The 11,609-nt window shown below is 43.7% G+C and overlaps 1 protein-coding gene across 1 annotated transcript in view; it reads left to right on the forward strand.

Moving 5' to 3' along the window:
* The window catches only part of c1qtnf4 (C1q and TNF related 4), a 40,448-nt gene extending 35,650 nt beyond the window's left edge, over positions 1 to 4,798 (forward strand). The window contains exon 3 of the mRNA XM_023951148.1: positions 3,642 to 4,798. Coding sequence (XP_023806916.1) covers positions 3,642 to 4,448 — 807 coding nt within the window. The 3' untranslated portion in view covers positions 4,449 to 4,798. The remainder of the gene's footprint in view (positions 1 to 3,641) is intronic.
* The last annotated feature ends 6,811 nt before the right edge of the window (positions 4,799 to 11,609 follow it).

An 11,609-nucleotide genomic window follows, 5' to 3' on the forward strand; every position in this document is an offset into this window, starting at 1 on the left:
TCGGATTTTTTTTCTTACATTTCTTTAATTTTATCAAAGCAATGAAGCATAATTCATTGATATTGTAATGAAGTTAAACTTGAACAACAGAGCAGTCACGTGACGCGTCGTTCTCCGCTGAATGCACTGCAGGTCAAATAAACATTTAATCATTAATGCTCATTATGTATTTGTAACAACTTAGTCATTTTGATAGTTGGCTAATATAGATACATATTGCATGTGTTGCCTTCATTATAAGGCTTAAATAGGGCTTTTAATATTTTGCAGCTCCAGACATATTTGTTTTTTTTCGTCCAATGTGGTTCTTTCAACATTTTGGGTTGCTGACCCCTGCTCTAAGGGCAGGAATGTCCAGTTTAGCTTACCATATTTTCACGACCATAAGGCGCACCGGATGGTAGGGCGCGGTCTCAGTCATGGGGGATTTGTTTGACACATACAAAAGGCGCACCGGGTGTTAAGGCGCGAGCACGTTAACGCCCCGTTCAGAACCTCTGTGCTTCTAGAGTGGGTTAATAATGTTACGGCGGGTGGTTGGGGGAGTACCCAGGCGCAGAGAGGATGAAGCATGAGGTCAAGGTGGATAGGGGCTTTAATATTAACAAAAGGCTACACACCAAAAACCACTGCACAAGCAGGCTAAAAAACTCGAAACAGTATAAAATACTCGAAACAGGGGAAGAGCCGAAATATAAACTATGGACCAGCACAGGAGGAAGGGAATGACGAGACTTAAATACATACAGACAAACGAGACACAGGTGAACACAATCAGGAAGGATGGGGACCAAAGTAAAACTCAAAACTACAACAAAACAGGAAACCCTACAAAATAAAACAGGAAGTAACACAACCTCTCCAAAACCAACAAAGAACCAAACACAAAAGGAAAGAAACTGAAACAGTAACAAATAAAACATCCAGTCTCTGTTTTTTTTAGAGGAAACGTTTTATTTTGTTACTGTTCTCCCTAACTGAATAACACAAACCGAATGGTCACTCACTTGCGCGCTCCTGTTTCCCTTCCTTCTTATCCTACACAAGCGCTAAAGACACACAGCACCGACACAGAGGTGCTAGAAAACGCTGCTGCTTTCCGCACACACACACACACACACACACAGACTTACGCTCAAGTGCTGTCACGGCTACTTTCTGCTCCTTTCAGCACATACACACGCACAAAGACACACACACAGACTTGCGGCCAGTCTCTCTCTGCATTTTTCCTCCTATGCGTAGCGAAAACAGCAGCTTAAAGCAGTGGGCCAGCTGCTTTTCTGCTTACTCCTACTGTACTGAAATGGTTGAGGATTATGAGGTAGGAGCATAGAAGGCTTTAAAATGTAGATAGTTGCACTGCAGTTAAGTTCCACTTAGCCTTTACGTCTCTCTCCCTCCCTCACTCCATCTTCTTCAACGACACACAACTACACATTAGGCGCACCGGCTCATAGGGCGCCCCCTGCTGGCGGTAGAAAATTTATGACTTTTAAGTGCGCCCTATAGGCGTGAAAATACGGTAGTCCGTTTGTTAGTTCTATTTTGTATTTTCCTATTGAATTCTATGTGTTCATGATCCTTTTGATTATATTTTTACTTTCTCAATTACCGATACGAAGCCCATCAAGACGACTGTTGTTGTGAATTTGGGCAATGCAAATTAAAAAAAAGAAATTGGATTGAATCTAAACGAGGCCTTGCCGTGTTTTTTTGTCCTGACCCTGGGGACCTTCAGCAGGCCTTCACCTGAGGATCTAAAGGCTCTGGGAGGTTCACATGTGAAAAGCAAGTCGGATATAAAAGAAGGACTATGACCATGGACGCTCTTAAAATCTATTAAAAGAATTTTAGAATCAACCCTGAAGCTGACAGGGAGCCAGTGCAGGAATTTCAGGAGTGGTGTAATGTGCTCCCTCTTCCTAGTTTTCATTATAAGAAATGCAGCAGAGTTCTGGACTAGCTGCACACGATTTAGTGTGGTTTTCTTTACACCAGGAAGGAGGGCATTACAATAATCTATCCTTGATGTAATAAAATCATGGATTCAGATTTCAGCACTGGCTCTAGAGAGAAAGGGTCTCACTCGAGGGATATTCCTTAGATTTAGTTAGTTGATTCACATGTTGGTCAAAGCTAAGATCTGGATTATTCAAAGCTCTACCATTGGCCTTAATCAGTTGTCTTTCTAAATGCTCTCTGGTTGTAGGCTAAAAACCATTTGGTATTATTCTTCCAGTTCCTAGCTAACCAACAGTTCAAGCATAACCACCACTAAACCACATGTAAGAGTGGTTCAACCCCCTATGTGCTGTTAGACCGTGGCTGTTCTGAGTTTGTATGGGATATCCCAGAAGCCATGGTACTATCACACCTGAACAGTGGGAGTTAGCACTCCCCTGCTCTTCATCCACAGGGGCTCCAGTCAGCAATTTACAACATTAAGACCGGGAGCTCCATTCTGTCTCTGTGGTCTGTCACTTGTGCTGTCACACCTGGTTTACATAATCAGAATGTAGTTACCATGGAGACTAAAAAATGGCACCCTCCATGGAGTAAGCCAGAGCGAATGCTCAAATATATGGAAAGGATGTTTTTCAAAAGCTAATTATCACTCCACAGATCAATTTAGAACTGTTTGACATCCAATTCGATCCCATTTATGAATATGGTGAAAACAGTGTTTCCTAATTTATCACAGGGATCATGTTTGTTAGGCAGAGGAATAAAGTGAGCGGACTTGGAAAAACGATCGATAACAGTGAGTATAACAGTGTTTCCATGGGATGGTGGCAGACCAGTGACAAAGTCCAGAACAATGGGTGTTGGCAACGGGTGGAGCAAACCGGAGGGAGGAGAGTTGGATGACTTGGAACAAGCACAGATGGAACAGGCACCGATGTCCTCGCGCACACCCATAATTCAGGATGAATTTATTACATAAGTATAAAACTCACCCACTGACACCTCTTTTCTGGTGAAATGGTGACTTTCTGGTGAACTCTTTGAAGTTTAGTATCTGAAAAAGTCCAAATGAGATTTTTCAATGTTCAAGAAAATGTTTTAAATCCGGTAAATCTTCAATTACATTCTGAGCTGTCTTATGGGCTTATATACAAATAAATGTTTTCAAACATAACCTACCTAAGATGTCACTGATGGAACTGTGCAAGCCAAGAAATGATCAATAAAATCAAAAATGTCACTTCTACAAAGGTGCTATGCAGAATGTAATTTTGAATGTATAACATGAACAAAACTGTAAATAGAAATATGTAGATCATCATCATGTTTAAGCACACTGTTTTGTTTTATCTGTCTATATTAAACTCTTGTGTTTATTTTCATAGGGTTGTGTTTGAAAATAAAGAACATTTACTTGAATTGAATTTGATGCTAAATCAACTTTTTTTTTAGCTTTTAAGTGTATTATTATGTTCATTCCTCTCTGTAAACAGCCCTAAAGTGGTATCCATTCACTGAGTATTCCTCTAAAAACCTGTTACTTTGAGCACCAGCCCGTCCCAATCCACGAAAATGAGCGGTTCCTCCGGTTGTGACGTATATAAAAGAAGAACACTTGCATAATTAGTCCGTTGTTTCCTCCCTGAAAAATGTGGTTTTGTCTTCCTCTTCAGGTTCAGAGCCAGAGCGTCATGCTTCAGCTGGAGTTTGGGGACACTATCTGGCTCCGTCTCCATGGTGACCCTCGCTATGCGCTCTACAGCAACACTGGACACTACACCACCTTCAACGGTTACCTTGTCTACCCTGACATCTACAGCTACCAGACTCATAACTATCAACACCCTATTTCCCCCCTGCGGGATGATGGTCAGCTACTGGGTGAAAAAAGGGACAGAGAAGAGGCCAGCTCCAACCCAAAAGACACCTTGGAGAAAAAGGAAGAGCTGATCGGAGACGAACTGGATGAGCAAGCCCTTGCTGCTGAGGAAGATGACAGGAGATCGGCCTTCTCTGTTGGCCGCACTCAGAGCATTCTGGGACTGAACCCAGTCGGAATGCCCCAGCACCAACCAATCACTTTTGACGCAGCGTTTGTCAACATAGGAGAAGACTTCAACATCACAGAGGGGGTGTTCACCTGCCGCATTCCTGGGGCGTACTACTTCTCATTCAACGTGGGCAAGCTGCCCCAGAAGACGCTCTCTGTGAAGTTGATGAAGAACCACTTGGAGGTGCAGGCCATGATCTATGACGACAGCCACGGCGAGAAGGCCCTGCAGAGTCAGAGCCTGATGTTGGCCTTAAAGCCAGGAGACGTCGTCTGGCTCTACTCCCACCAAAGAGATGGTTTTGGAGCCTACAGCAACCATGCTAAATACATCACTTTCACAGGCTTCCTTGTTTACCCCGATATTGCCCTTAATTCCCCCACCAGCGGTCCTCCCATCAGCCAATCATATGTCAACAAAACTCCCTAACTCCAGGTTAGAGCTTTAGACTGAGTGTGACAGCAGGAGTTCTTGCTTTCTTTTTTTCTTTTTTTTGGCAGGGGGGTATCTTCTTTCTTCCTAAGACTTGAACTCCTTCAAAAAGTCAGAGATGCATGCAAACAATTCCTCAAATTCTGGCTTCCATGACTCATCCTTAAGGGAGGGTGGCTGTCCCGCATCCATGAGCTGCTGGGTGTGATGGTGTGATGGCTGTGCCAATGGAAGGCAGAGGGACCTTTTAAAGGGTCTATATCATGCTAAATCAACTTCTTTTTTAGCTTTGAAGTGTTTTATAATGGTCCGTCCTCTCCATAAACAACCCAAAAGCTGTATTTTGCTGCTGAGTATTCCTCTAAAAACCTGATCTCTGAGCACCAGCCCATGAAAACGAGTGGGTCCTCACATTATAACATCACAAAGAGAGGAACAGCCCCTTCTTGGAAGAGGTTGCACTACCAGCTCCGCCCCCAGGCAAACACACTCACACACTTTTAATAAAAACACTTTTATTTGATATGCACAATATGTACGTCCATCTTTGCAAAAGTTTGGGTGTTTGCTAGCGTAGGCGAAACACAGACACACTGCTGAGGCGGCTCTGTGTTGAAAATGTGTTCTTTAGTTTGCCAAAGATAATATATGATCATATATGGATATAGTTTACTCTAAAAAGCTTAAGAAAAGCATGATATAGACCCTTTAAAAAACAGTTAAATGCTGATATTAACACAAATACGAAGAATATATTTGTGAAATTAATATTTGCATGTAAATGTGGATTAGAATAATGAAAGCAACATGTTTTCAAAAAGATGTCACACACACAAATGACATGCTGTACATGTAAAGAAGCCTTTTACAAGCGCAAGTAAATGATCATTTAATCTGGATGGCAAGAAGCAAATGTGCAGACCGGTCCTTTTGATTATTCATATCCACGTAATTTCAGGGTTGTGAAGATGATATGTTTCTTCTTTGTGGTGAAAAAGTATTTTAAAGCTGTTCCCTTCCCAGTGGAGAAGTGTTTGTGTAAGTCTGTGTGCTTGTTGTTGCATGCATGCCAAACCCCTTTTGTGTCAGAATGTCTGAGTTTTCAGCACAGTGAGAGCAGAAGGAAAGCAAACCAAGCAGACAAAGCTTTGGAACAGACATGCCATCCATCTGATCCTGGACCACCAACCCCCCCAGCCTGCAGTGCCCTCACTGATTTCTACATCTGGCGGTCTTAAGCTCTGTGCCGTTGGTTTCATTTTGCAGAAAAAAATATGTTTGAATACTTTTCATGTTGACAATTGACACTCCTCAATCAGAAAGTTCACACAGATTTAAAAGTAAGACATTGACACAGCTCCAGGTTCACAGAGATTTAACAGTTGGTTGCTAACACCAAGATGGTCAACGCAGATCTAAAGACTTTTCAGTGAAGGTGATAACACGTGTAATAACAGGACATACACGCAGATCTAAAAGCAGGTTGACCCGCTTGGGTGCTGCAGGTTTTTGGGTTGTCCAGTCCATGGAGGGTCATAGGGTCGGAGCAGCCACATCTTAAGGGGAATTCAATTCAATTTCAATTCAATTTTATTTGTATAGCCCAAAATCACAACAACAGTCGTCTCGATGGACTTTGAAGTAAAACATGAACTCAAAAGGATCACGAATACAAAGAGTTCAATAAGAAAATACTAAAATGAACTAACAAACTGACTATGCTATACTGGCATATCTGCCCTTAGACCCCCCTTCGCGGTAAGGAAAATCTCCCAAAAAAACGGATTCCGGAAAAAACGAAGAAACCTCAGGGGGCCCACATGAAGAAGGGATCCTCCCCCAGGAAGGACAGGCGATTTACCAGAACTCTTAGATAAGAATTAATTTATCTAAATCTACAACTACATATATAAAAGTCCAGCAGACGAGCTTCATCCAGCCGTGGTTATCGGCACAGTCAAAGGCGCGAGTCGAGCCGGAGACATGAACCACATCCAGGTGTAGGAGCAGGAGCAGAGACGAGGTACTCGGTCAGGTACAGAGCAGAGACGAGCCAGAGATGAGCCAGAGGCAGGATCCACAGCCAGGGAATGCAGGCGTGTCTTGCAGTTCCCTTGAGCCCATATGGACACCTCAAGGGATTTCATGAAAATGGAATGCACCATTGTTGTGCGTGTGGTAAATGTGACATATTTGTAGGGATAATGTAATTTGCACCACAGCGAAATGCTGCACGCACAATGTGTGCAGGTTGTATGTGAGAGCCCCTAAGATGCCTGTAGGATGGCCACACAAACTGCACTCTGATTGGCTAATTTCCTAATTCCTAACAGTCAGGCTCCACCAAGGAGGAACGAAAAGGGGTGCACTCTTATTACGTGAACAGCACTAGCAGCCAATGGATTTAGTGGGGTTTAAAAAGTGAGCAATCCATACGACATGACTCACTTAGTCCTCGTGTGTTGCTGAAGCGTTTGCTACAACTTGCCCATAGAAATGTACGTGAACCTTTTTGCTCTACGTCTCACCGAGCGATCTACAACCTTGATATTACCTGCAGGCCACCCGAGTGCCACACACAGGTTTGGCTATGTTTTGCTCGTAGACGGTCCGTGTCCACTTATAGGATAGATGTGACTAAGGCTTTAAGGTTGAATCCAAACGTATTGCCTATCCCTACGGCTCCTCCCTATTGCTCCAACTGTAGGGGCATTTGGAGCTTCAGTGAAGTCCAGAGTAGTTTTTATGATGGGAAGCCGTAGCAACTCAAGGCTGGGTAACCCTCCCCTGGTAGCTGATCTGTGCGGCACCCGTGGCACAGAGGAGAAACACATTTCTTTGAGTTTAAATTTAAATGTAAGTCATGACTTTTTGTTTTTGCATGACTTTTTATAGTTATAAATCTGTTTATTGTTAACGGTGTATTTTTCCAGCGCTGGCAACTGCATGCTACCATAGATGACCGGCGACTGTTGACGATGTCATTGAGTGGCAGTAACATCCAGATGTGAAGATGCTATTTTCTCCATATCTCTCCACTTGGAGGGCTAAATGTAGGAATGGGAGTGAAATTGGATTCAGCCTAACATGGATGTAGAAGCAGGTTCTCCGCACAGATCTGAAAGTTTGATGTTATCATGCATCCAGAATCAGGATGTTCACACAGATCCGACAACAAGATCAGCACCCAAATGTGTAACAGCATCTATAGATTAGTTCAATAAAGTTCACAGTGTCTGTATTTGATTGATTGATTTCTTAGGTTTCTCCATGTCAGACACGGCTGTGTTTCTCACACACCTGATATGTTCCAATTGTTGTTTTCCATCTTCATCAGAGTCATCATCAGGTGGTGGTGATGTGAGGTATATAAAAACAGATGATTGTCACCTGTCAAACTTTGACAGGTGACTCCGCCCATTGATGTCCATTTTCTGCTGGAGGATTTTCCTCCAGGTATGAGAGAGCATGAACCCTCATCCCGGTTCATAAAAGTGTGGGCTCGCTTTCGGATCTCCACCGCCTCCACGATCCGTCTGCGGTAAGAAGAAGGAAATAAGAAATCAAGCATCTATCGAGTCATCTTCCAGCAAACGTTTAGTGGTTGCTCAATCAGCTCAGGCCAAAACATTTTCTGCTTTCCCTCTGTAACCCTTCTTCTATCCTTGGCACTTTAACATTGGGAGTTGGGTCATCTAGACCCACTAGACAGAGCTCTGAACCTTTTTTCTTCAAAGGTTTGTGATCTTCACTGGTGTCCATGATTACATGAAATCTTTCCACCTTTATCCACCTTTGTCATGGTAGGGAGAACACCTCAATGGAAGGGGGGGGGGGGGTCATCTAAGACAGCACAAGGGTTAAAGTTGTCATCATCTCATCAGGGATGTCCAATCATACCTTCCTTTTACAATTTCTTTATTTTTTCATTTTGTAACATGTGATTTGGATTTCTGGAAGTATTTTTGTTTTTTGAAATGTTTTTCTTTACATTTGGTTTTCTGAAAACGTTTTCGTTTTAATTTCTGAAATGTGATGTTTTTTATTACTTTTTAAAATGTTGTTGTGATTGTTTGTATGTTTTTGTGTTGAGTGATTTGTTGATGTGATTTGCACTTCAGGAACATCTTACCAGCACCATGTTGAACCGTGGGCTATTTATTAATCGCATGCTGCAACCAGAACCAATAGTAACCTGATGAGCCTACAGTGTGTTTATTTTGTCTGTGTAAAATATTTGTAAAGTTTGTGAAGATGTTGGTTGTTTGTGGGTTTTGTGACATGTCTGAGGATGTTGTGAATCTAAGTCATGCAAAGTTAAAGTCCTGAAACTGTAAAAGCTTTTATGTGACAGAAAAGAAATAAAAGCGTGGAATAATGTTTCCTTCGTAATCTTTGAAATATTCAGTCATTTGTTTGTGTAAAATTAAAACATCAATAAATAAATCTAAGTTTAAACACCCACTCCAATGAAAATTGTGTTTTTGGTGTTTCTAACATGTTTTTGTGTAACTCTTCTCATGATGGAGGACATACATAAAGAAAATTAAAACTGCATTTTTGAGTTTTTCTTTCTGGCGAATCAGTTGCAGATGAAGGCATGTTGGAAAAAGATTACTAGTTATTACGTAGAACATTCAATCAGCAGGCAACAGTCTCCCTGCTTGTCTTGCATGTCCTCCTCTGAGCTGGCATGTAGCTAAAAACTGTACGCCTGGTTAGCCCTCATGTCGGTCAGCATTATTGCTTAACCATTAATGTTAGCTTGGGGTTGTGAGGGGCTTTGAGTTAGTGCTAACCAGGAGTGGTCATGACATCGATCGCGATCCGCCGGGCGCTCTTCAAGGACATGAGGCTAGATCACAGGCCAGCAAAGATAAATAACCGATAAAATAAAAAATATATTCCTAAAATATCCGTCAGCGAATCAAAATCGAGTTAAATTTCTGTCTGTCTCTACTTGCCCCACGGCACCTCGATCACCGGCAGAAGACCCCTCCGGCCCACTAGAGTGTTTATTGAGGGCCGGATCGGCCCGCGGGCCTCCACAGTTCCCGGAAGGAAAAAGGGATCCATTAGCACTTTCAAGCCTCAATGAGATACTGGATCCAGTTCCTGTCGTGTTTTCTCTCAGAAAGTACTAAATTAATGATATAATTGTATAGTTAAAGTCCCATCAGACGTCACACCCAGGTATGTGAAAACTGCTCTCTGCATTTGCCCCATCCCCTGGGGGAGCGGTGAGCTGCAGACACCATTTGGTGGTTTAACACCCCCCCCCAATCCAACCCAGAAACACGAGTGTCAAGCAGGGAGGCATTGGGTCCCAAATTCAGTCTGGTATGACTCGGCCTGAATTTGAACTCATAACCTTCTACTTAGGGCAGGTACTCTACCACACACACCGAGCTGGTTGGAATGAAACGACCAAGTCACAAATCGGTATCAATAAGTTGGCGTTAAGTGTCTTGGTTCGTTTATTCCTTTAGTTTGAAGTTTTATGTCATTTTTGACCCGTTTGTGTAGCTACAGTGATCTCTCAGAATCCATAAAGGCTAGCCCAAATTCTGTATTTCTAGATCAGCTTACAGCCCAAAAACCTTCTTAATGTTTAACCCCTCCCTCCACAACACAATTGTTAACAGATTTACGCTGGTGCGGGCCGACCAGAGCATGGCACAGAGCAGAAAGGCGGTGGATTGGCGGTGTTTGGTCATGACAGGTGTGAAACCCGAACCACATCACTGTTACAGACCAGCACTGCAGCAGGGACTTGAACTGGTGGCGGTCAGCGTTCGGCCGTTCTACCTTTCACTGGAGTTCTCCATGTGCTGGTGGTTCCTGTTTACATCCCTCCGTCGGCCGACGCTGCTGTCACTTGTGAGCGCGTGCACAGCGCCGTGTCCCAGCTGCAGACACAACACCCGCAGGCCCTGATCCTGATTTCTGGGGACTTTAACCATGCATGCACCCCCCTCTCTGCCCCCCTGCCCAACTTCACGGGGCTGGACAGTAAAACTCTGGACCTTTTCTATGCTAATGTCAAGAATGCATATACTTCTGCCCCCCTCCCCCCTTTAGGACGCTCTGATCACAACCTGGTCCATCTCTCCTCTGCTTACACTCCAGTGGTGAAACAGCAGAAACCACAGATTAAAACGGTTAAGATCTGGACTGAGGAGGTAACAGAGCGACTGAGGGACTGTTTTAGCACCACAGACTGGGACGTTCTCTGCAGTCCACATGGGGGGGACAATGACAGTCTCACACATTGCATCACTGATTGTGTTCATTTTGCCAACAAAATCAGTGCAGTGTTTCTCCAACAATAAGCCCTGGGTCACTCCTGAGCTGAAGACCCTCCTAAATGAAAAGAAGAGGGCTTTTTCTCTCTGGGGACAAGGAGGAGCTGCAGATTACAGAGGGACCTGAAATATAACATCAGGAAGTGCAAGGACTGCTACAGGAAGAAGCTGGAGCAGCGCCTGGAACAGAACAACATCCGTGATGTGTGGAGGGGTCTGAAACACATCTCAGGACATGCTGAGGCTGGAAATGGTCACCAGGTCACAGGTGACCAAGCCTGGATAAATGAACTGAAGCTGTTCTTTAACAGATTTGATTCTGCCCAGCCCCCAGTCTCCACCCACTCGGCCCCCTCTTCACACCTTTCCAGCTCAGGCGTCTCCTCCCAGCTGCAGCTGTTACCACCTCAGCACCAAGCAGTCCACTCTCCCCTTCCTCCAACTGAAGCAAAGGGACCCCCCCCCCCCTTAACAAACCAAAAACATTGCAAAACTGAGTCCAATTGTGTCTCGTTCTGAGATGCAGATGTTCATCCACGCTTTTATATCATCTCGTCTTAATTACTGAAACTCCATCTTCACATGTTTTACCCATTGTGTTATCCTAGGCACTTTAACATTGGGAGCTGGGTCATCTAGACCCCACTAGACAGAGCTCTGAACCTTTTTTCTTCAATGATTTGTGATCTTCACTGGTGTCCATGGATTACATGAAATCTTTCCACCTTTATCCACCTTGGTCATGGTAGGGAGAACATGTTAATGGAAGGGGGGGGGGTCATCTGGACCCCATGGGATAGCACAAGGGTTAAAGGCTAAAGGTGACAGGAGTCTTTGCAGCAGTGGCTCTCAG

Source organism: Oryzias latipes, chromosome 3 (assembly GCF_002234675.1).
Source record: "Oryzias latipes chromosome 3, ASM223467v1".
NCBI classification, from domain to species: domain Eukaryota; kingdom Metazoa; phylum Chordata; class Actinopteri; order Beloniformes; family Adrianichthyidae; genus Oryzias; species Oryzias latipes.